The sequence below is a fragment of the Mesoplodon bidens genome, assembly GCF_964165515.1.
Source record: "Mesoplodon bidens genome assembly, chromosome: 12".
Lineage (NCBI taxonomy): Eukaryota > Metazoa > Chordata > Mammalia > Artiodactyla > Ziphiidae > Mesoplodon > Mesoplodon bidens.
This window is the reverse complement of record NC_138168.1, coordinates 45077716-45101719: the sequence shown is the minus strand read 5'-3', so window position 1 is coordinate 45101719 and position 24004 is coordinate 45077716. Positions and strand designations below refer to the sequence as shown.

Genomic DNA, 24004 nt, shown 5'->3' with positions numbered 1-24004 from the left:
TTATTTATTTATTTTTGGCTGCGTCCGGTCTTAGTTGCGGTGCACAGGCTTCTCTCTAGTTGTGGTGCATGGGCTCTGTAGTTGTGGCACACGGGCTTAGTTGCCCCATGGCATGTGGGATCTTAGTTCCCCAACCAGGGGTTGGACCCGTGTCCCCTGCATTGGAAGGCGGATTCTTAACCATTGGACCACCAGGGCAGTCCCGCTAATTACCCCCTTTTAAAGAAGGCTGGGGAGTTTCTCAGTGCTTCCTGATAGGGACTTGATAGAGTTTCTGATGCCTTGCTGCTTAAATATATTCACTCACTTAGAGGCATATAATAGGTGCCTTCCATCTGCTTCGGCATCTCATCCCTTCCAGGAGGATCGTCACCCTGAGATGTCTTAATGATTCATCCCGATGTGTTTTAAAGACCCGCTTTAGAAAATTGTTTTGGAAAACCATGTGAAGCGACAGATTCGTGCCCATGAGTAGGCAGAGTCCAGTGTGTCACAAACCAAAACCATCATCTGGAGGTTCAAATGCCATTTCGTATTTGGAGAAGTCTGCCTTCTCGCTTTTCTGCCACAGAAGCTTGGCAGACAGGGATGCGTTAGGCCAGAGAGTAAAGGAGGCTTTGCAGGCAGTAGGAAGAGAAGCTACTGAATCCGAAGACTCTCTGTTCTTAGGGCACTTTAAATCATTACTGAGCACTTGCCTTCATTACTGGCTTAACACATTGTGGCAGCTCCTGCCCGGGTGACGCGAGCAGGCAGAGAACCTCCATTAAGGAGAGTCTATGGCTCTTGACACATTAATCAGGAGGTTCCATTCTCAAGTAGGCTGATCCTGAGGAAAGGGAGATGGAAAAGAAAATCAAGGCCCGAGGGAAACTTTGCCCTGAACTGAGAGGTGTTAGTAAATTAGAAACTCAGACTGCCTGTGAAGCTGCAGCTGAGGAGGCGGCACTGGGGGTCCCTGGGTCTTTTGATCTCCCTCCGGCCCACTCGCTCTTGGCATCCCACTTCCCCTCCCAAACCTCATTGGCGGCCAAGCCCCTTTTTCATCGTGGGAGAGCATATATTTCTGGAATTTCAGAAGGCTAGTTTAGGGGTAAAAGAAAGTCCCATGTCTCATATGATGCAGTCAGACAACCAGGAATTTTAATATTTGTCACCTAGATATGGAAGTAAAAGCTTGTTGAATTCATCGTGAGTAATGGGATGATAAATTGGTCCCTGTGCTTTACATAATTTCATCTTATTTTGCTGCTGCAAATTAATTTGGTGGACTTACACAGACAATTAAAATACTGAAATTTTAATTTTATAGTTTGTTTTTACATGAAGAATAAGAAGCTGGATCTCTTAACTATGACTTTAAGAAGCCCTTAAAAGCCCTAGAGAAAAATGAGAGGTGTTAAATTTATGAGTTGAATTTGAGAATTGTGAGCTTCACCCCCCAGTATAAATTGACCACATGAAAGCCTCTAAATTCTATTTTATATGTATTTCAGGTTAATGTTCTGTAACTTATAAAAGGCATGTTAACTTAGAAGAAGCTCTTGAGGCATGAAAGTGTTGTTTCAAGCCCCTCTTGGAGTTTTCCCATGAGTTATGGGCTGAGAGGGAAAAAATTCTTTAAAAAAGCATCCTGTGATGTAGTTCAATGTTGTGACCCTGGGCAATTTATTTTGCTTGTTTGGCTCTGGCTGTTCTGATCTTGAAAACGAAGAGATTGTATCAAATTATTTCTAAGGTCCCTCCCAGCTCCGTGAGCCTGTACTTTGTTAAGACTAGTGTAGAATCGTTATTAACCAAGTATTACTGAGCATCTACTATGTGCCAGGAGCATAGGCCTTGGGAATACAGTCTCTGCCTTCAAGTGGCTAACAAACTAGCTGGGAAGGTAGATAAATGGACTTATAATTATTATTCAGCTTGATGAGTATAATGATAGAGCTTTGGTTGTTAAAGCTCGCTAGAAGATTTTTCATCCTCTAGAAAGAACAAGATAAAGTTCCAGACCTCACAATTGTTTTGCAGTCAGAGGTCATTTTACCCAGTTAAAGTCCTGTGCTTTTGTGTGCTTCCGAGTCACTTGACCAGTAGGTGGGAGCTCATCAGAGATGACACTAACTGGTTTAATCAGAATCCTACTGACCAGTGCTGCCTCCCCCTCTCTATGTAATGCAGAGTTTTTGGCTGCTTTGGGAGCTTATGCCTCATTTAGAACTCATCTTGACAATGAAAGCCTACAAAGCTGGCAGAATATTAGAGTCATTATTAGCTAAAATTTTCATAGTTAGCAGTAGTGAGTCATAATGGGCAAGGGAAACCCCCCCAAAAAAAAAACCCCTCTGTAGGTACTTAAGCAAATTCCACCTCCATCCTCTTACACTGCTTTAATATATATATATATATATATATATTTCCCTCAAATCCATGTTCAAGCTTGTACAGCAAGGCCTAGCATTTGATATGTTTATCAGTTGATTTATTCATTCCTCAATTCAGCAGGCATTTGTTGAGTACCTGCTCTGTGTATGACGCTGTGCTAGGCACTGGCTGGAATGTCAAACCTGAATTAAATACCCACCCCCCCTCCCCGCACAGTGGTGAACGGCTAGGATGCAAGAGAGCTGTGTGTTCTCTAACAGGGTGGACAGATGGGGTGGGTAAACTTCCCCAGGCCAAAGGAGCTTGGGAACAGAAGCACAGAGCAAGGTATTTGGGTAGAGTGGGCATACCATCAAGCTCAGTTTTACTAGGTATTGTTTTCTAATGTGAAAGGCCGTGGTTACATCTCTGAGTTCTGGAGTAGACGATACACTGCTGCTAACAAGAAACAGTTAAATCATAAACCCAGTGCTCTTTTCTAAAGGAAGGCTCCAGATCCAGCTTTTTATGGCAACCCCCGAACCATATGCCTTCAGGAAGCATGGCTTGCAGTACAAAATTAATCTAAGCAACAGTTGCTGTTTTAAAAAGAAAAAATACGTTTTAAAGTCAGTCTATCTATCTATCTATCTATCTATCTAATCATCTACCCACCTAACTGATTGTAAGAATGACATAAGAACCTATGGATCTAGAGATTCAGATTTTACAAATTTATAACAATAGTTTCTATTATATTTACTGCTACACACACATGCACACACACAGAAACCGGGATAAAAGCAACAAAAATACAACTCTTTCCTTGATATTTTACCTTTCAAAATAATGTATTTCATTAACATATAGTTTGATTATTGAAGTGATTCTTGCCAAGTCCCCAAAATTTAAGGGCTCCCTTTGCCAGATTCTACTTATGGGTTGGCAGAAATGCTGTTCAGACTTTTGGGATACAAAATGAAATGAAAATAAATTAGATCCCTTCAAGTTAAATAACTAAAAAGCATTTCAGAAAACATTTTTTCCTGGAGTCTATTTTCCTTTGTCCAGGCTTAATTCTGTTTATATGGCTAAAATTACAAGGGGAATTAGAGAGAGGGAGGAAGAAAACCCATAATTACCTGAGTTAGAGCTTAGCTAGGAGTTACTGCCCTCGCTGATTTTGCTTACAAGAGAGTTCATTGAAGCCCTGGCCATAAATCTTAACAAGAAAGTTTGAAAAATCAATATTTAATTAATTTTTAGGAGCTGCATTTTACTGAGTCCCTACTCCTAGTTGTTTTCAAAAGCTAATGTCTATAAATGAGATGGCTAATAAATGGTTAAAATGGAAAAACGTCTCTGTTCTATTTTTGAGCTAGGAGAGGAAAGGGGAACATTAGCAGAGATTGAATGGAAAAGAATGTTTTTTCAATAGGGATATCTGTGTAAGATGAAGTCTGTGGAAGAAGAAGAAATGCTTAAAGTGTTAACTTTAATAGAATAAAACCCCACTCCTCAAGGTTCAGTGGAGGAGCAGCTGAACCTCAAAGCCCTGAATCTTGACCATTAATACTTAGGGGACTCTTGGGGGCCTCTGGCTAATTGTAGGGGCCGCCTCTCTGGCCCTTTGTTAGGGGTGAGGTTGGAGAGGCTGCTGTTTTCAGTTGAAAGCTCTGGCCCAAGTGTAGGCTCTTCCCTTAATTTGCTAAGGCACAGGTGAGGCCAGGCTGGAACATTTCAGTGGGACTTTACAAAAGGTTGCCAGGAAACTCACAGGACCACCTTCTTAAAAATCACCTGGGGGAGCTTATTAAAATGCATGTTCACATGCATTGGCCTCAAAGATTCTGATTTTATAGAATGGAGTGGGACTCAAGAATTTGCATTTTTAAGTACTCCCGCATCCATCAGAATGTAGGTGGGCCACACCTTGAGAAACGCAGTGGGAGAGGCTAGAGTTAGGTTTAAATGGTGTTGGGAGGGTACGATGAACAAGTACCTGAGAATGTCCGTCTCCTGATCTGTCTTTTGGAGGCTCTTAGGGAGAGTACATACAAAGAAACAATAGCAAATCATCATACCATTTTAATAAATAAATAAATCATCATACCACTTTAATAAAAATACCCCCAGGAAGCTGCCCTAGAACAAAAGATTCAGTCTTAGGAGATCCAGGCACGTCTTTGGGGCCCACCAAACTGCCTGGGCTTAACTAACTGCCTGCAGGAGCCAGGGCGTGGAACCAAGTTCCAGTGAAGGTTGAAGGCATCATAATCTACCTACTAGTGAAAACCAGCCAAATGAATGTTGAGCTTTGACTAATTAGATTAGCAGCTTCTCCTTTGGGTGGGTGAGTGGAGGCAAGAAGTGGGCAGGCAGAGGCATAATTTCCATTTATTTGTGGGAGAATCGTAGGAAATGAATTATACAAATTAACATGTTGATGGATCCAGTTAATAAGTGTGTTCTGTACTAGTTGCTTGAGAGAAGATTCAATTCCATTTTCTATTATCACTTTTTTCTTTAAACCATGGTTGTGGATAGAGAAGTATTGAGAGCAAGATACTGGGTTGAGGATATTGACAAAAATTAATCAGTAGTGAATCTGAGAAAGAAATGGAAAATTTTATTCAGGCCAAACTGAGGATTATTACCTGGGAGATGGTCTCTCAGCTCTGAGGACTGTTCTGAGGAGGTCAGAGGGGAGGTTAGTAGATATATGATTTTGACAAAGGGGTCCGTGCAATCAGTAACACATCTTGGTAGAAAGTTACTATTAATAGCAAGGAACAGGTATCTTAGTTAATAGTTATAGTGCTTTTCTAAGTATGGGCAGATGCAAGAAACAGGATTCATACATTTTCCCCTGAAAATATCTAACTATCTGAAGGCCTATTCTGCCAGTTTTTCCAGAGCACAGAATGTCTCATCCTCATTTTTGCCCTGAATTCCTTTCAGGGTGTACTGTAGGTCAGTGACTGCAGTGGCTAATGAGATTCTTGTAGAACTAGGTGGTGGGCAACATTCTTTATTCTACAATCCCCTCCCTTTTGGTCTTAATTCTGACCGAGGTTTGGGAGGCATTTCATGATCAATTTGTCTCACGGCACTAGGAATGCTCATTCCCAGGTCAGTCAAGGATTTCATTGATAGGCTACTTAATGTGCTATCACTGGACTTGGCCCTGTTAAGTATAGTCAAAAGCCTCTGGACCATCTGTCTTTCTAGTCTGTTATGGTCTAGGAAATGGTTGCTCTTGTTGCTTCTCATATCCAAATTTACACTATTACAATCTTTGATCTTATAGGACTATATATTTGGTCAGTCGTTTCAAGTTGCCTAATCATCATTAATTTTATTGAAGGCTCCATCACACATATGGTAATACTACAAGAAACAATTATCTTGCAAAATAGGCAGACTACAAGTAATATAGCTAGTAACATTAATAAGGTCCTAAGTAAGTATTTAAGCTAAGAATTTCCATTAGTTGAGGCCCAGTATCTCCCCAGGTCATCTGACCCAGTCTGTTCTGCACCAGTCTCTATCTTTAAGGGGAAAGATGTATTGGCATTGTACATAAAGTTCACCAAAGATGTCTGCACATACAAGGCGAGTGGTGGGTTATAAAATTTCATGTTTAAATTTTTCTTGCCTTAAAATGTGAGTTTTTATTTCATCAAAAGAAAAGAACAGATAAATATTTAGGATTTCACTTTTTAAGCTTTCCTATAAAATGTCCAGATTCTAGCAGAAGGCTCTCTCTCAGTCACTGATAGATAGTGCTAGGATGATTTTGCCAGGCCAGCCCTAGATTACAGCAAGAATAAGGGAGATGCTGGCTCCATGTAATATGCTCTTTTCAGATTAACATTTTGGAAAATCAGTTAAATAAAAGGATTGGGCAAGTCTAGAGTACCTTCTTAAGAAGAAAGTTGTCCTGTTATGTGTTGCAGTGCATTAAAGCAATGAACCTCAAAACATCCTTTGCATCTGGCGTGGTCTGTTGTCTGTAATGTGACAGCAAGGGCTGCTGCATGATTCATGGAGCATCATGATGACTGTGAGAGTTTTGAGGGATTAGGCGGAAATACTGTTGCTCAGTAAGATAAATACCTTGGCCACAGAACTTGTTTTCTTTGGTTCCCACAGCCTCAGTTGTGCACTCTGTGCCAGCCTCAAACACAAGTCAGAATTCCCACTAAGTATGTTTACTTAATGTGCATTTGAAATTAGAGACTGGCTTCCTTCCACTTGACTTAGATACATGTTCCTTTTGGTTTTCTTATCTAATTTTGATGGATGAGTTAAGAGAGTTGCTTTGGCTAGCTCTGGAAAACCTCCTTCCTGGCTGGGGCTCTTGCCCTTTCCCCCCAGGAGGAATTTCAATGGACCAGTGTATCACAGAGAGTACTGTCTTGTTAATAGGAACTATGCATTAGTCTCACTTGACCCCAAGCTGTTTACCTTGGTTAACACATGCTTGGTCAGACCATGGTGACCCGACCTTATCTGCCTGAGATAAAGAGTAGATAATCTTGTATCCTTTGAAGATCTGTGCTCTCGGTCATATCTCACAACTTCTAATAGGAATGCTGTGGGTAACAGACCTCTGTGGTTTGGGAGCACTGTTCTCCATGTCTGGAATGCCCTTCTTGGTCTCAGCCTCTTAGTCAACTTCTGTACCTCCTCCAAGACTAACACACCTCTGCAGAGCTTTCCCGACTTTTCCTCCCTGCCTTCCTTGCTCCTGATTTGTTCTCCCCTGTATGCTCTGTGCACAAGGCTATAGCAGTTCTTAACTTCCCTTCAAACCTGCCTCTAGTCTCCACGAGGTTACTTATAATCTAGTATTTGGAATTCCTCCAAACATTTTACAGAAGTCTTGTGATTCCCTGGGGAGGGGAGTAGTTAGCAGTGGAGAAGGACATAACTCTCCCGTTACGGTTTTCAGGGACTGGGAAAGCAGTTAAGTCTCTACCTACCATCTATCACCCGGTGCTTTAAATTATTCACATTGATTTCCAATCCTTACAGATTGCGTGTGATCACGTGAGCACAGACAGCCTGGCTACTGACTCCAGCCCTTCAAAAAAGCCCTGGTCTGTCTGTCTTGATGACAGGTTTGGCTTAGCTCATCAAATTCGCAACAAGCAGTGCCGCCTCTATTCTTTAGGGTAAGTACATTTTACAGCGGAAAACAAAGAACGCTCCTGCAGGCAGCCAAGGCTTTTTCAGCAACACAAATTATGAATGGTTGCAGGGTATAACGGGTGCTATGCTTCTTCTCCTGCCATCATTTCAGACTCATCTGTCTGTTATGTAACTGTGGGCACTTGCAGAGCACCAGTGGCCAGGGCCACTTTGTCTCCCATTCTGTTGGTAGTAAGTTGACAACTTCCATTTTCAGCATGATGATGATCCTCTTGGTGAAGCCAGTGATTCTCAGCTAGAATTAATTAGAGCATTCCTATTAGAAACAGAAAAGTATTAAGAATGCACCTAGAAAAAAAAAGAACAGTGAGTATATTAGAAATTTTATACTCAGTTATGATGAGTGACCCAAGACAAATGGCCACTGTTGGATTTTTATGTTTTTATGTTTTATTTTATGATTAATGCCAATGGTAAATCTGTGTGTACTTTAACACTGTATAAAGAAAGAAGAGGGAACTCCTATGAAAATAATGAGATTTTGTCAAAACTGTGGGAAATTATTGATATTCAGTTATTCAGGCTGAAAATGACCTAAATGTACACATAGATATAGAGAGCTTTTTGTAAAAGGGTGAATATAAAATAATGAGATTATATAAAAATATACAAAATGCATCAGTATTCATATAAACAGTCCCGAGAATTTGCAAATTATATATGTCTCAAAAAAAAGGTAGGAGAGGGTTATTTTTGTTTGGAATACTCTGTTGCATCGACTCTAGAAGCTGTGTGGTTAGGTTCTCAGAGGCAAGATCCCTGGAGTCCTTTACAAAATACTGGGGACCCTCACAAGTGTCCTCTGCTTGTTCCTCACCGATAAGTTTCATCTCCTCTATGATTTACATTCAGGCTCATGAGTGACAGCTGCCACCCAGAATCCTAGATGATCAGGGTTCAGAGCTGAACTTTGGGTGCTGTGGAGACCCATCAAAAGGTGCTAATGCATAGAGGATCATGACCGATGTCAAACTTCACCAAACAAGAATTCTTAGAGTCATTGTGGATTAAAACAAAAACAAAAACAACAAGTTTGCAATAAGTTTCAGGATAATGGAGACATTCTTCTATGGGTTAAATGAAGAGCCATGATATATATCAGTGGAGTGTGGTACACAGTAGGCACTAAATATATATTTGCTACATAAAGATTGCTTGAGGTAAGAAGACTAAAGAGGGAAGCTGGTTCTGCCATGGTTTAAACTAGGAGCCTGAAGATTAGGAAATGAGTTGCTCAGCCAGTTGATTACAACAGAGCTCTTTTTCTGGGAGCCCACCAGCTATGATGCAAAATTGGATAAAGAATGGGAACTTGTGACAGTCGAAAGTTTATTTTATATCATATTAACAATGTATGAAAGTAGGTCATAAAAATAATTGCGTAGTACTACATGCAAATTAGAGATCTCAGCTTGGTCCTATTTTCTTGCTCCAAACTGCCTTTATGTTTTGGTTAATATTTTACACCCCGGAATAATTTCATTTAAAGCATACAACTGTGTAAAACAAAACTGCTAAAGCTGTTTTGGGGGAAATTTTTCACATTCCTTTTTGCTTTCCTTATACTTCAGAGCCATTAGATGAAGTGGTTCTGCTGTGAGATTTCAGATTATTACATGTAAAAAGGTAGTTTCTTATTTTCATTTAAATGTTCACTATTCAAAATCAACTTTGTAAAGAGCAGATAGGAGCAGTTGAATTCCACTGGGAAAAGAAATGAATAGATTTTAAGTGCCAACATTTGGTTTAAAACCTAACAATGCTTAATTGAAAACTGGAAACTAAAGAAAATATTTCTTATGTCCTAAAAAAGGATGCTTTGGATTGTGGATGTTTATGTTGATTGTCCTGTTACTCAGGATTGAGAATCTTCTCAGGTGAATTGCTTGCTTCAGGGGCAGGTAAATAGCCAACTGACAACACCTCAGTTGATGCTGAGGGAAGAAGTAGTGGTCCTCAGGTGCAAGCATTTAGGCGTGTTGGGATAGCTCTGAGACAGGTGGGGAGGGCAGGTGGCAGGTGGGTCACGGGGCGCCCACATCCAGGCAGTATGTGCTCCAAACCTCAGGGCTGTGGCAGCCATTCCTATCCTGAGCATAATGAATGAAGCTGCAACGGGAGGTGAGGGGAGGTGGTGGCCTTCTGGGGGTGAGAGGAAGAAGGGATCTGAGGACATACTGATCAGAAAGCAGAGGCTGAATGCCCTCCTTCTGATCCATGTCCTACCTTTCTTCCACTCCCAAGAACTGAAGCAGCCATCACCTCTACCTTCTCTCTGATGTCTGAAATTTCTTTACTAAGAATCAAAGCTTTTTATTCTGTAGTTAATGTAAAAAGACATTTTTCTAGGAGAGTATACTCTGAGTAAAGTTCAGTTGAAAATTTAAAGAAGATCCTTTTTAATTTTGAAAAGGGATAGAATAGACCAATTAAGATAGGGGAAGGCACTGAAAAGGAAGGTTATGTTACGGAGAAAGAGAAAGAGAAGAGATGTGAGGAGAGGCTGCGGGTTCACATGATAATATTGTCTACTGCACGACTTTAGATGGGGCCTGCCCTGAGAGTCTTTTTGTGTGTGAGGTGGAGGGGTGATGGTGGGGAGATGGGGTGGGGATGAGGGTGGTAGCTAAAGTGCATTGGGAAAGTCATCTTTTTATCCTTCATTTCAAAGATTATATTTCAGGGGTAGGAGTGGGAATAGAAGAGAAAACTTGAGAAGGGATAATACATAGGTAAATCCTTTTCATCTCTCCTTTAGTTCTCTGACATGTTAATACCATTTGGTTTGAAGACAGATTCTCAATGTGAGACAGAAGAAAATTTGATACATGATACATGGTTAGGCAACAAGAGCCAATATCTTAGGCAGAAAATCTGGGACTTCTGGTTGCCCTGAGCATTTCAAGAGGAATGAATGAGCTCCAGAGCCAAAATTTTTATCTTTTAATAGTTTAATTAGCACAGCAGGGGCTCATATTCTATATGAATGAGGAATCAGAAAATCATGGACCCAAGGACCCTTTTTAGACAATTTTTTTCCTAATCACTCTCCCCATTAAATTTTAATACTATAGATACACCGAATATCTGTTTATGTAACATATGTATTATCTATGCTTTAGACATAAAAACAAGTTTTTTTTTGGCCCTCAAGAATCAATTTTTGCCCCTTCAGGTGTGATGTCATCCCTGTTAAGAATATATTTTAGATGAAGTCTTGTCATTTTATGCAATGTTATTTAATAAAAATTAATAATTATAAAATATTTTAATCCACTATTCAATGTCATTTATGCTTTGGAAAACCTATTTCTCCTTCTCTAGTAGTTGGCAGTTTACAGATCTAGATAATTATTTGGCCAGATTCTCTGGTTCCTGCTAGGATGAGGAATGGACAACTGAAACTCCTCCTGGGAAAAACACTAATTGTCTTACTTCTTCCAACCTTTCTGTCTTCAGTGATGAGAGTTAAAAACTTTCCCTGTATCTGCTCTGACTTTATTTTTTTAAACAGCTTTAAATTGAGATATAATTCACATAACACACAATTCATCCATTTAAAGGGTACAATTCAATGGTTTCTAGTCACCACAGTCAATTTTAGAACATTATCATCACCACAAGAAAGGAGGCCTGTACCCAGTAGCACTGACGCTCAATTCCCTCCAACCCTCTTTCAGCTCTTTGTCTCCCAGTCCTAGGCAACCACTAATCTACTTTCTGTCTCTATAGATTCACCTATTCTGGACATTTCAGATAAGTGAAAGCATATAATATGTGGTGTTTTGACTAGCTTTTTCACTTAGCATAATGCTTTCAAGGTTCATCCGTGTTGTAATATGTATCAGTACTTCATTCCTTTTTACTGCCAAATAATATTCCATTGTATGGATATACCACATTTTTATTTATTCATTCATCAGCTGATAGACATTTGGGTTGTTTCCACTTTTTTGGCTACTATGAGTAATATTACTGTGAACAGTCATGTATGAGTTTTTGTGTGGACATATGTTTTCATTTCTCTTGGTTATATACCATTTTATATTCCCACCAGCAATGTATGAGGGTTTCAATTTCTCCACATTGTCATCAACACTTACTATTATTGGTCTTTTTGATTATAGCCATCCTAGTAGATGTGAAATGGTATCTCATTATAGTTTTATTTTGTTTCTCCCTACTGGCTAAGGATCTTGAGCATCTCTTCATGTGTTTACACTCTGAGCTTTTGCTTCTTAGGGAACATAAAGGATAGTCACCTTAATACTCTTAGAAATATTTTAAAAGAATAACCAAGGACTTGAAACAGTGCCACATCCATCCCTTCTACTCTTAAGTAACACTGAAGGGGATGCAATTGCCAGCACTGTAGCTAGTTCAAGGGACACTTTTATACAACATGGGAAAGGCATTTCTTCTCTCAAGAACCTTTACTTATCTGCTGCATAATCATTATAGTGATTAGGCGTGGTGCCCCCTAGAGTTGTTTAGTGCACATCCCGCACACCCACACTTAGGGATCCTAGTTGTTGCTCTCTGAGACATCAGGAGAGGAGGGCAAAAATGGTTACTCTGTTATTCTACTACCTTTGGCTGTTTAGTCCTGTAATCTGCCCCCTTCCTATTTCTTCAACAAATCCCTCAGATTTGATGGCCTTTCTGTACTGAAGAGTTTTTGTGATCTCAAACCTCTCCATTAACATATACAGCATAATATTTATAAGCATGAGTTATATAATTTATCTCTGCCATATAGAAGGATAGGTTACAGTCTTCATGAAGGCTTATACCTTTGAATATATGTATTAACAGCCTAACTATTTCAAAAATGGGTTATAGTAGAAATTGCTAATTGTCCCCCAATATTCATTCTTCCATTCTTCTTTGGTAACGGAACTCCTGAGTTTAGCAGGGCACGTGGCCACCTTGCCAAAGATTGCATATTCTAGCCTTCCTTGCAGCTACAAGTGGCCATATGACTAGCTTTGAGCAATGTGATATGAGTGCAAGTGATGTGTACAATTTCTAGGCCATGCGCCTAGGAGTAACGGATGTGACCTTCACCTCCCCTTTTACTTTTCTTGATGGCTGGAATGCAGTTGTGATGGCAGGAACTGGAACAACTGTCTTAGACTTTGAGGTAAAAGCCATATGATCATGATCTATATCTATATATGTATATATATAGATACAGATAGACAGATAATTTCTATAAAGTAAAATTTTCTACAATGAATTCTCTTTCCAGTTAAATAAGAGCAGAAAATAGTTTCCTTATGGACCAAGTACATTTTTGCTATAAAAAATAATTTTCATTTACTTAGTTTATTGTAGTTGTTTGTTCAAAAATCTTTCTTCTGTACTACGTCTGAGTTTCTTCAGATCAAGGGTCCTGTTTAATTTATCTGTCTGTCTCTGGTGTCTAGGGTACTGCCTTGAACATATAAAGTGCTCTGTAAACATTTAGTAATAAACATGAATAAGTCAGTGAAATGTAGCCCATTCCATGCTGTGTTGGATATTGTACTGTATATTCTGGGAATTCCAGACCCTACTGAATAGTTTTCTTTTACTTAGTGCAGCATTTTGTGGGTTTGTCTGTCATCATTCACCTATCTCCTCAGCACTAGGGATACAGAAATAAGCAAGATTGACACAGCCCTTTACTTCATGGAGTTTTACTGTCTAGTAGCTGACAATTTCCTAGATCCCTAAGTTCACAAATATTCCTTCCATGATTCTGTGTCCTGCCCTTACTTGCAGTGAGGCAGAGTGTAAAGAGCACATGCTTTGGAACTACCTGGTTTGGATTTGAGTCCTGATTTTACCCCTTTGGACCACTTTTTGCAACACTTATGTATGTTAAATTTGTTCTTCCTCTTGCTTTTTACACCTACCACAAACTTGACTAATTTAAACTAAGTGTGAAGAAGTAACAATACCATTTTGAATAAATGAAAGTAAGAATTACAGACCTTGATTAAATAAATGTAGCTTATTACTTTCCAAGACAGTACATATTACATATTTAGATTAAATGGATTTTGTTTAGTAAAAGTAGCATAACAAAAAATTTACAAATTTCAATAGTTTCATGTTATTTAGTGTATTATACAAAATAGTTCCTTTTCATCTAATGATTAACTTATATATGTGTATGTGTACTTATGACATATTTCTAATAGAGAATCCTTGTACATGTGTAGAAAATCTCTGGAAGGATACAAAAAAATTGCTAACTGATTATCTCTGGAAATTGATGGCTAAAATTCTCGTGGTAGGAAACTTTTACTTTTTGTTTTATATACTTATATACAACTTTAAATTTTTCTAAGTGTGTTTGTTATTTTTTTAATTGTAAGAAGCTAGTTTAAATTAAAAACATATCAATACACAATATAGTGCCTTACTAAAAAAAACTAGTTACACAGCTATTATGTGGTTAATTCTTAAAAATTTCTGAGGGCTTGATTAAAATACATACATGTTTTACAGTGGAAAGTATTTTCTTGAAATTATATTTTGAAAATTCATGGAGAAATCATTTACTTTTTTACATAGAAAATTTATATGGAAATTATATTTAATGAGTACTTATTTGACTAGTGTTTTGTTCTCTTAGTAAAGCTACAGAACTGCCATTTTTCCATTGGGTTCCATGTTTCCATGATAACACAGGTTTTGCTCATCTAAATTTCAAAAAATTCTTTTTTTTTGGCCACGCCACACGGCTTGCGAGATCTTAGTTCCCCGACCAGGGATTGAACCCAGGCCCTTGCAGTGAAAGCATGGAGTCCTGACTATTAGACTGCCAGGGAATTCCTTAAATTTCAACAAATTCAATTTAAGTGAAAAATCTCTTGGGACAGGTGAGTTCTATAACATTCTGATCTATAAAGAAATAAATATGTGCACTAAAAAATGCTTTGCAGCATCTACTGCAACTCTTAGATATACATTTAATGCCAGGTTTATCAGTTAGCTGTTGCTATGTAACAAGCCACTCTAAAACTCGGTAGCTTAAAACCATTATTATTGCTTACATGTCTGCAGATCAGCTGAGCTTCAGTTGATCTACGTCAGGCTCAGCTGAGAGACTTTACTTCAGGCTGAGGTGGCTAAGGGCAGCTCTGTGTTTCATAGAAGGCCAGTGGATTGTCTGGGACACCTCTGCTCTTCATGTCTTTTAGTTTCCTGAGACCAGTAAGCTATCCAGGGTATGTTTTTGTCACAATAATGGTACAAAAGAGTGAACCATTGTTCATTCTTGAAGTACTCGAAGCCTAGGATCAGGACTGGTATCATGTCCCTTTCTTCCAAAAAGCAAGTCACATAGCCAAGCCAAAAAATCAAGGGACAGGAAAGAACACTCCATCCGTGATGAGCATGGCAGTAGTGTGGATGAAGGGGTGAAGAGTTAGGGACAGCAAGTCCATCTGCAACACCAGATTAGATAATGAACAAATTGGGGGAAAGCTTGGATAGAGATTACAATGGTCTGAGCTGTGTGGGTTCAATAGGAGGTAGAAAATAGGAAACAGGATCTCTTGGGTAGAAGGAATGGGAATGTTTGTGAGAAGAGTGCTGAATCTTTTTCTAGCCAAAAGCGTCAAGAGAATTATAGCTGAAGAATAGCAAAGGGCTAACATGACATGGGTCCAGTGAGATTAAAAGAATGTAGTGGGAGTGAAGGGAGAGAACAAGGCAAACAGAATATTAAGAATGTTTAGGTGGAAGATCTCTGTACTGAAGACTTACTTTAGTTAACTAAATTGTTACCCAATAAGCTTGTATATTTCCAAATTATAAAATGGTCTGTAATAGTAGAGTCTAAGAGGATGAAGCATTTCTGCCCTGGGTTCAGGTTTGGCCAATGCATTGTAGATACTCTGGGATTTTGGTATCTTTAAGCACATCTAATTATAGTATTGGGGGCAGAAAAGTCATAATCACCATTAAAAAAATAATTTCTTGGTAATTTCATGTTTTTTCATTCAAAATGATGCTTTAATCAAAGTTATGAACCTTACATCACCAAGTAAGGAATATTTATGAGTAAATTAAAAATTTGTAACTATATGAATATTCCACAATATGTGTTACCTAACTGGGTACTTAAGTACAATTAATTCATGATTTCTACCCCCTGCTGATGTGAATTTAGGTGATATACCTCTTGCTTCTTGAGTACTAGATCCAGTAGAACCACATATGTCTGCCTTTTTTCTTTAACTGTACTATTTAAAATGCACTCCGTTCTTAAGAAAACAGCTGTTGTCTTTAAGTCAAACAGCATGCACAGCACCGTGGCCGTGCACCTCTCCCTAAGGGAACTGATGCTCAGACTTATATTTTTGACATATTCTGAGAAAATCTCTTAAGATGACTAGATAGTCTTCTTTGTTTCATTGCTACTATAGTTTATATCTTTTTTAAAAAAATCAATTTGATATGCTTCTACATGTTTGAACATGTGATTCTCTGGTCTGCATTTAGCACATAATTTCTCTCCTTTCTTTTATCCAGAAGCTTTTAGCTTTAATGCTTTTTGTGAAGGAAAGTTTATGGAATGTGTACAACCAGCCATGTGTTAAAACAGGAGAAGGCTTGATATGACTAAGAAAATTGACCTTGGTACTGTCATTTTTGTCAATACAACACTTTTGCTCCATATATTTTTTTGTTGTTGATTTTCATCCTCTTTCTTTACAGGCTGGGAAGTGATGATACCCATTTTGAGGTCGGCATGGCCAATGATGGATGTGAAGTGCATCGTTTTGATCCTACTGTTGAATCAGCTCATGTTCTGGAGAGTGAGCGTTTTTGGTATCACCGCTTGTCCATCGACTGGCGGGACTCCCATCCAGCTGTTGCTGCCCGAAAACCATATAGCAACACCAGAAAACTGAGAACCATTTTGAATGAATTTGGGCATCACAAGGTCAGATTTTTCATTTGATTTCATAGTTAAAGTGAACAAAGTCATAAGCTTTTTTTTTTTTAATTCAAACCAAGGATTGGATAGTTGAAGGTCCAGTTTTAACCTTACTGATTACTTATCCTTATTTATAGAGTCAGCTCTGTAGATATAACGTTTTGGCAAGGATAGAGATTTTAAATTGATTTCAAGATTTTAGTTGCTGAGTAGTGCTAAGGTTTTGACCAAGACTGGGCAAGGAGAATAAGAAACTTACTCTGGTGTGGGCTCAAGAGTACCATTTCCATTTGGGAATTGATTTTAAATTTCCAGACAGAGCAAACTACTTATGTCAGCTTCAAATACAAAAAGTAATCAGAACCAGGTTTGTGTTTGATAAGAGATCGCTCGTGTATCATGTTTCTCACTGTTGTAAAAATGATTTTGAGTCTCCAGCCTCTTAAAGGTCAGAAAATACATGTAGCTTTGATTAAAATGTACTTTGTAAAATTGAATGGACATTATATGTATTGCAACTGATATAATTATGTCAAAAGACGTCAAATCTCTACAAATATTTTATAGTGAATGGATAGCAAAAGGAAACTCAATCTTTGAACTGCATTTTTTTTTTTTTTTTTTTTTTTTTTTTTTTTTTTGCTGTACGCGGGCCTCTCACTGCTGTGGCCTCTCCCGTTGCGGAGCACAGGCTCCGGACACACAGGCTCCGCGGCCATGGCTCGCGGGCCCAGCCGCTGCGCGGCATGTGGGATCTTCCGGGATAGGGGCACGAACCCGTGTCCCCTGCATCGGCAGGCGGACTCTCAACCACTGCGCCACCAGGGAAGCCCTGAACTGCATTTTTTGAAAGCAATTTTTATTTTATTTTATTTTTTTCTTTTTGCGGTATGCGGGCCTCTCACTGTTGTGGCCTCTCCCGTTGCGGAGCCTAGGCTCCGGACGCGCAGGCGCAGAGGCCATGGCTCACGGGCCCAGCCGCTCCGCGGCATATGGGATCCTCCCAGACCGGGGCACGAACCCGTATCCCCTGCATCGGCAGGCGGACTCTCAACCACTGCGCCACCAGGGAGGCCCTGAAAGCAATTTTTAGATGTGACTAATTGCATTCTGTAGGTAGATACTAGAGAAATTCTCCTGAGTGTACTTGTCTTGCCTTTGATTACCAGCTCTTCTTGGGCTTGGCCTATCTTGGCCTATTATTCCCAGCCAGAGATGGCATGTAATTTAGGACATGCCAGAATGGGTGTTCCTGAGATACAGTGTACATGGAACTCAATTTTAAATCTGAGTTGGCTGCTTGATCTTTAATAAAAAGACTTTTCCTCTGCATTGTTCTTTTTGCTCCCCCTCCTCCCCTTCCTCCTCCTCTTCTTCTTCCTCTTAAAAAAAATCCAAAAACAGAAAACAAAAACTTCCTTTAATTGGACAACAGGAACTTCTTCGAGAACAACTTCAAAGAATTTGGTGTTCTTTTAACATGTGTTTTGAGTTTTGTATTTGTGTTTTGATTTGTATTTGTATTTTGATTTGCCATTGAGAGTAACTAGCATTTAATAGTTAGGAGCCTTAATGAAACACGTATAGGGGTTTTTGCGTAAAATCTTTGAACAGAACCCAAAGAAGTGAGAGCATTTTTCAGAATATTATTTTGTTTTTGCTGCATGTTACCTTCATAGACATGTTTTTTGCAGCCGAAAATTACAGGCTTGACCCTTTTAGCATGTCAACTCTAGGTTATTCAAAGAGCTAACTACTGATTCTTTGTGTTCATTTAGGAGTCTTGCTGCTCCCCCTTAATGCTCTTTACATCCTGGCCCTCCACCCCCATTCTTCAAAGAAAAGACTGAGTAGAGAAAAGAGGTGGAACACAAAGCCATTTTGCTTTCTTTGGATAATATTTTAGCCAAAGATTTGGAAAATGTGAGGATAAAATTGACTTTGAAAAATGATCTGTGGATATAATTTACCTGTGCCACATTTCATATGAAAAACGTGTTTTTGGATAACCAGGTAGGCACCTGAATTGTGCTTGTTTAATTAACTCCATGGGAGCTGCAGTGGGCAAACCTTTATGCTGTAGCTGAAGCATGATGCCTTTTACAGCACTGCTCCTGAGACAGCAGAAATATTTACAGTGATACTTAAAAAGGATCAATGTTTTAAAGGATTTTTTATATTCTTAGGGCTATTATTTTATTGAAAACACTAATAATGACACTTAAAATGATTAAGATGGTAATTTTATGTTATGTGTTTTTTACCATAATAAAAAAAATGGAGGAAAAAACCCCATAAATAATGAAAGTGATCTGGCTCAGAATTGCCAGGTATGTATTTGTCGCTTAAAAAAGAGTCGCTTGCTGAAAATTGAAAAGATACTGGTATTCTTTCATAGAGATTTTTTGCGTGAATGCTTTAAAACAAAACCAACAAAACCTAAAGCCATTGGTGAGTGATTGCTTCCATTAGGAACATGCTTCTAGCTAGAAGCTACGTGGTGCCAGATAAAAGGAAACCTCATTTCTGGCCTGCAGCAGGCAAGGTCTGTTTTCCTTTCTCTGCATGTGTACAGACCCTGGTAAATACGATGTAGCTCTGGCAGGGAAAACAAATAGGAAAAAACGCACTAAAAAATGTCAGTGTGTTTGCCTTGCCTCCTTCGCTTATTTTTCCTGCAAGTGACCATAGAGACCAAAGGGGTTTTGTTGTTTTGTTTTCACTTCATGACTTTAAAATATCACATATAGTTTTGCGATGTTTTCCATTTTAAGGAGTTATTTTTCTTCTTCCCTTTAGCCATATGTACATTCCAGCAACTCAGGCAAAGATGTAGGCAAAAATGAAAGGCAGAATTTTGAGATGGTGACAGTAAAATGCATGTGGCTTTCATACTGCTTTTAAAACTCTTGGGTAATTTCAACTTCAAACCGTAAATCAGAAAACCTTTCTAAAGCATCAAGTGAGAGCAGCTGTATCAGCAAAAGTGTGTGCACGAGAAGCCCAGTCTGTCAGGGAATAATATCACCTGGATCCAGCATTATTTGGAATGATTAACTGTCTTCTCTTGGCTGAAGTGCTTGTTGCTGTAACTATGCATAAGAATTTTTCCAGAACATGACTAGAAATATCGAATCTGAGATTTCTGCTCATATTAATCATAATGGGTGCTTTCTTCTGAAGACTTTATTACACAGAGTATCCTAAATGATCCAGGCTGGTTAATGAGAATTATTATTTTCAGTCATAACCATGCTGAAGATAATATGAATAATAGGACTGCATTAGAGCTTACCTCTGTAAGCTCATTTCTCTAGGTTTGAGGCATGGGTGCTCTTGTTGGTTTTTGGCATTGGGCAAGTCATTTAACCTTTCTGGCACTCAGTTTGACTGTCAGTAAAATGGGGATAATGATACCACCTAAATGGATTGTTTCTGAGAATTGAGTCAGAGAACACAGTGTGAAAGCCTTCAGCAGAGTGCCTGGCATCCGTTTGTCATTTGATTGTAAATTCAAAGATTTTTTATTAACAATTTCAGTAAGTTTTTACTAAATTTTATAGAAATGTTTTATTTTTTCTCTTTGTTTCCAGGGAAAATATATCGGCAATTTCTTTGGAAATTGCTAACTGCACCTAATTCTAGTCAAGAGTTTTTAATGAAAGTTTTGTGTGAAATTGAAGGGAATTGGTCCTTCAGACTTGGTCATAGAAGAACTGTTCTTGTTTGCTGCCTCAGGGCACTGAACAGCTTTGCTGGTGATTGTATAGAAAGTAAATCCTGTGCTGTATAGAAGTGAAATAAGCTGCTGAGAATTAATTCAGAGCAGATGTAGACCATGGGGTTGGGGCTGCTGGTTAGGTGATGCAGGTGCAGCTGACTTCTTGCTTGTTCACCCATTGGGGGGCAGGTCCTCCCTCGCCCAGGATGTTGCCCCCGAGGCTGAGTGCCTGCTTGGACTCTTGAAAGAAATGCCAGTTTCTGCTTTTCTGGGCAGCCAGCCCGCTATTAATTGCAAAACATCTGTTGTATACTTGGTGCTGTGTTTAAGAGAATATGAGCTTTGAAATTAAACTACAAAAAGATTCCTTTTTCTTCTTGCTTATCGAGTTTGCAAATATAAACAATATATTGATACTGCCCTACGTTGAAATCCTTGTTGGGAATACTGTTCACACTTTGCTGTTGGAAATGGAAAATGATAGATTTTTTCAGGAAGAACATCAGACCATGTGTATAAGTTATGTCACTTTTTCTTTCAGGAAATCTTCTTTGCCTTAAATTCTGTTTTGTCTGCTGTTAGCTCTGCCATACCAGCTTTTTTTTTTTTTTGGCGAGGGGGGAATATGTTTTATATTAAATGATATTCTAGAGTCCTTTATTTTTATATTTTTTGGAGATAGTTTCAGTTTATGTGTAGCCTGTAAGAGTGACATATTAAGTATAGGCCTGGATTGTATTTTTAAATCCAATCTGAGAGTCTGTCTTTAAACAGGTGTGTTTAATTCACTTACCTTTATTGTGATTACTGGCATATTGGACAAATTTCAATTCTTTTAAATGAGGCTTTTTTTTTTACCGTCTTGGTTACCCTTAAATTTTAAATGTATATAACTAACTATAAAATTTTAAAACAACGTATCAAATTATTCAGTATTTCTATATTCCTCCTAAACACAACAAGGATCCTAGCAACTTAACTACTCATTGAATATGAGCCCCACATTGCTATTATCTGGAGTTTTAGTTTACCTCTTTAACATTTTTATATTTTCTTTTGAAAAGATGTAAACATAAAAGTTGGAAGTTATGGGAGTAAGAATAATACAATGAACTCTCATATATTCATCACTGAGATTCATCAGTTGTTAATATTTTGCCACACTTGCCCTCTCTCATTTGTACAAATATTATATTTGCATTTGACTATTGTCTCTGCGGATTTTTAAAAAACTCAATGGAAAGGAATGGATGGATACTTCTATAATACATCTATCTATGTTTGTGAATTTAATCCATTTGTATTTATCGTGATTGCTGATATATTTGGATTAATTGCATCTTTGATATATCAGTTGGCATCACCATTAATGTTGAAACAATGAAAATATCCTTATTAAAGTCAGGGAAAAATAAGGATACCTGTCATTATCATTAAAAAAAACTGGATTAGAGCTCTTTAAAAAAAATCTTATTTTGAGATAATTATAGATTTGCATGCAGTTGTAAGAAATAATACAGAGATTCCATGTACCTTTTCCCAACGGCAAACCTATAGTATGATATCACAGCCAGTATATTGACAGTGATACAGTTCAGATACAGGCCATTTCTAGTACCATCAGGATCATGTTACCTTTTTATAGCCACACCTACCTTCCTTTTCCCCACCTCTTTCCCTAGCCCCTGATAACCACTTATCTGTTTTCCATTTCTATAATTTTGTCATTTCAAGAATGTTATGTAAACAGAATCGTACAGTGTATAATCACGGTTATTTAACACAGTTCCTAAGATAATAGTTAACACAATTGGAAAAGAGAAAGAATCTTAGGGGTAAAATTTAGGAAGAAGGAGCTAAAAATTGTTATTATTATATGCATATGTATTATTATTATTATTGGAGCACTCATTATTGGTAGATAATATGATTGCATACTGGAAAACTCAAGAGAATCTAATGAAAAACTATCAAACAATAAGAGAATTTAATGAACTGTTTGAGTGCAGTGTACAAAAATTAAAAACATACACTTCCATGAATAACCAGAATATATAAAGGCAGAGAAGACCCCATTTACAAAAGCAGCAAAAAAAAGATAAAAATAAACTGAAGACATGTGCAAGATCTATAAGAAGGAAACTTTATTCAAGAATTTAAAATAACACTTGTACAAATTCAAAAGCATAGCATGTTCTTGGGTAGAAGGACTCATCATAATGATTTAATCTTTCTTATGTTAATCTATTCATTTAACATGATCCCAGTAAAATTGCCGGTAGAATTTTTTTTTTTTCAGAACAATAAACACCTTTATTACACAAGCTAAGATAGGAGGGAAGAGGATTTATTTGACTTTCCAGGCCTTGATTTTCCTCAGATAGAACTCCAGCTCCTTTCCCTCTAGCACATAGCCGTCTACTCGGCCACACTGGCCTGGTCTTGAAGCGGTGCATGTAAGAAGCTTGCCCTGCTGGAACTGCTCCTCTAGAAGACTGCTGATTTTGGCATTCTTTTTCCTTTCATCATATTTCTTCTGAATTTTTTTGATTGTTTTTTGTTTAATATCTCTTCCTCCTCAGGAGTCATCTTGGCCCCCTTCTTGCGGCCCAGGGGCAGTGCATAGTGGGACTTGTGCCATTGTCGGTATGGTGTGCTGTCAATGAGCATGATGCAGTTCTTCACCAGGGTCTTGGTACAGAACAGTCTGTGGTTGGATGCATTGTAGACAACATCAGTTATCCTTGTCTTGCACGTACAACACTCCGAGCCCCAGAAGAGGTTCCCCACATCCAGCCTCAAGGCCTGGTACTTCCTGTTGCATCCCCACCCACAGACTGTGTGTATGCAGCGGGGGTCAACGTTGGTGTCAGTGGGGTGTCCCAGCTCATACTTCTGCTTCTTGTGCTAGGGCTTTCTCTTGCCCCCAGTCTTGCGGCGCTTGTGCCAGTTGTCGCGAGAGATGCCAATCACTCGGTGCTGACTAGAAAGAGCTGTCTTTACTCTGTATATTCTGTGCCTCTTGTCACAGATTAATTGACCATGAGTGTTCGGCTTTATTTCTGGACTCTCTATCTTGTTCTGTTGATCTACATGTCTGTTTTTGTGCCAGTATCATACTGTTTTTTGTTTGTTTAAAATTTTATTTATTTATTTATTTATTTTTGGCTGTGTTGGGTCTTCGTTTCTGTGTGAGGGCTTTCTCCAGCTGCGGCAAGCAGAGGCCACTCTTCATCATGGTGCGTGGGCCTCTCACCATCACGGCCTCTCTTGTTGCGGAGCACAGGCTCCAGATGCGCAGACTCAGCAGTTGTGGCTCACGGGCCCAGCTGCTCCACAGCATGTGGGATCCTCCCAGACCAGGGCTCGAACCCGTGTCGCCTGCATTGGCAGGCAGACTCTCAACCACTGCGCCACCAGGGAAGCCCTATCATACTGTTTTGATTACAGTAACTTTGTAGTATAGTCTGAAGTCGGGGAGTGTGATTCTTCCAGCTCTGTTCTTTCTCAAGATTGTTTTGGCTATTTGGGGTCTTTTGTGTCTCCATATAAATTTAAAAATTTTATGTTTTATTTCTGTGAAAGATGCCATTGGTATTTTGATAGGAATTGCATTGAATCTGTAGATTGCCTTGGGTAGTATGGCCATTTTAACAATATTGATTCTTCCAATCCAAGAACACAGCATATTTTTCCATCTGTTTGTGTCTTACAGTTTTTGGAGTACAGGTCTTTTGCCTCTTTAGGTAGGTTTATTCTTAGGTATTTTA

At 38.7% G+C, this 24004-nt stretch overlaps 1 protein-coding gene and 1 pseudogene across 2 annotated transcripts in view; one reads left to right on the top strand and one right to left on the bottom strand.

The window, feature by feature from the left end:
- The window catches only part of METTL24 (methyltransferase like 24), a 105767-nt gene that overhangs the window by 33962 nt on the left and 47801 nt on the right, over positions 1-24004 (top strand). Inside the window, exons 3-4 of the mRNA XM_081250800.1 lie at positions 7399-7538; positions 16291-16519. Coding sequence (XP_081106926.1) covers positions 7399-7538; positions 16291-16519 — 369 coding nt within the window. The remainder of the gene's footprint in view (positions 1-7398; positions 7539-16290; positions 16520-24004) is intronic.
- Positions 22561-24004, bottom strand: part of LOC308626238 (small ribosomal subunit protein eS8-like) — a 32228-nt pseudogene continuing 30784 nt past the window's right edge. Inside the window, exon 2 of the transcript in view lies at positions 22561-23255. The product of the transcript in view is annotated as a small ribosomal subunit protein eS8-like (transcript). The remainder of the gene's footprint in view (positions 23256-24004) is intronic.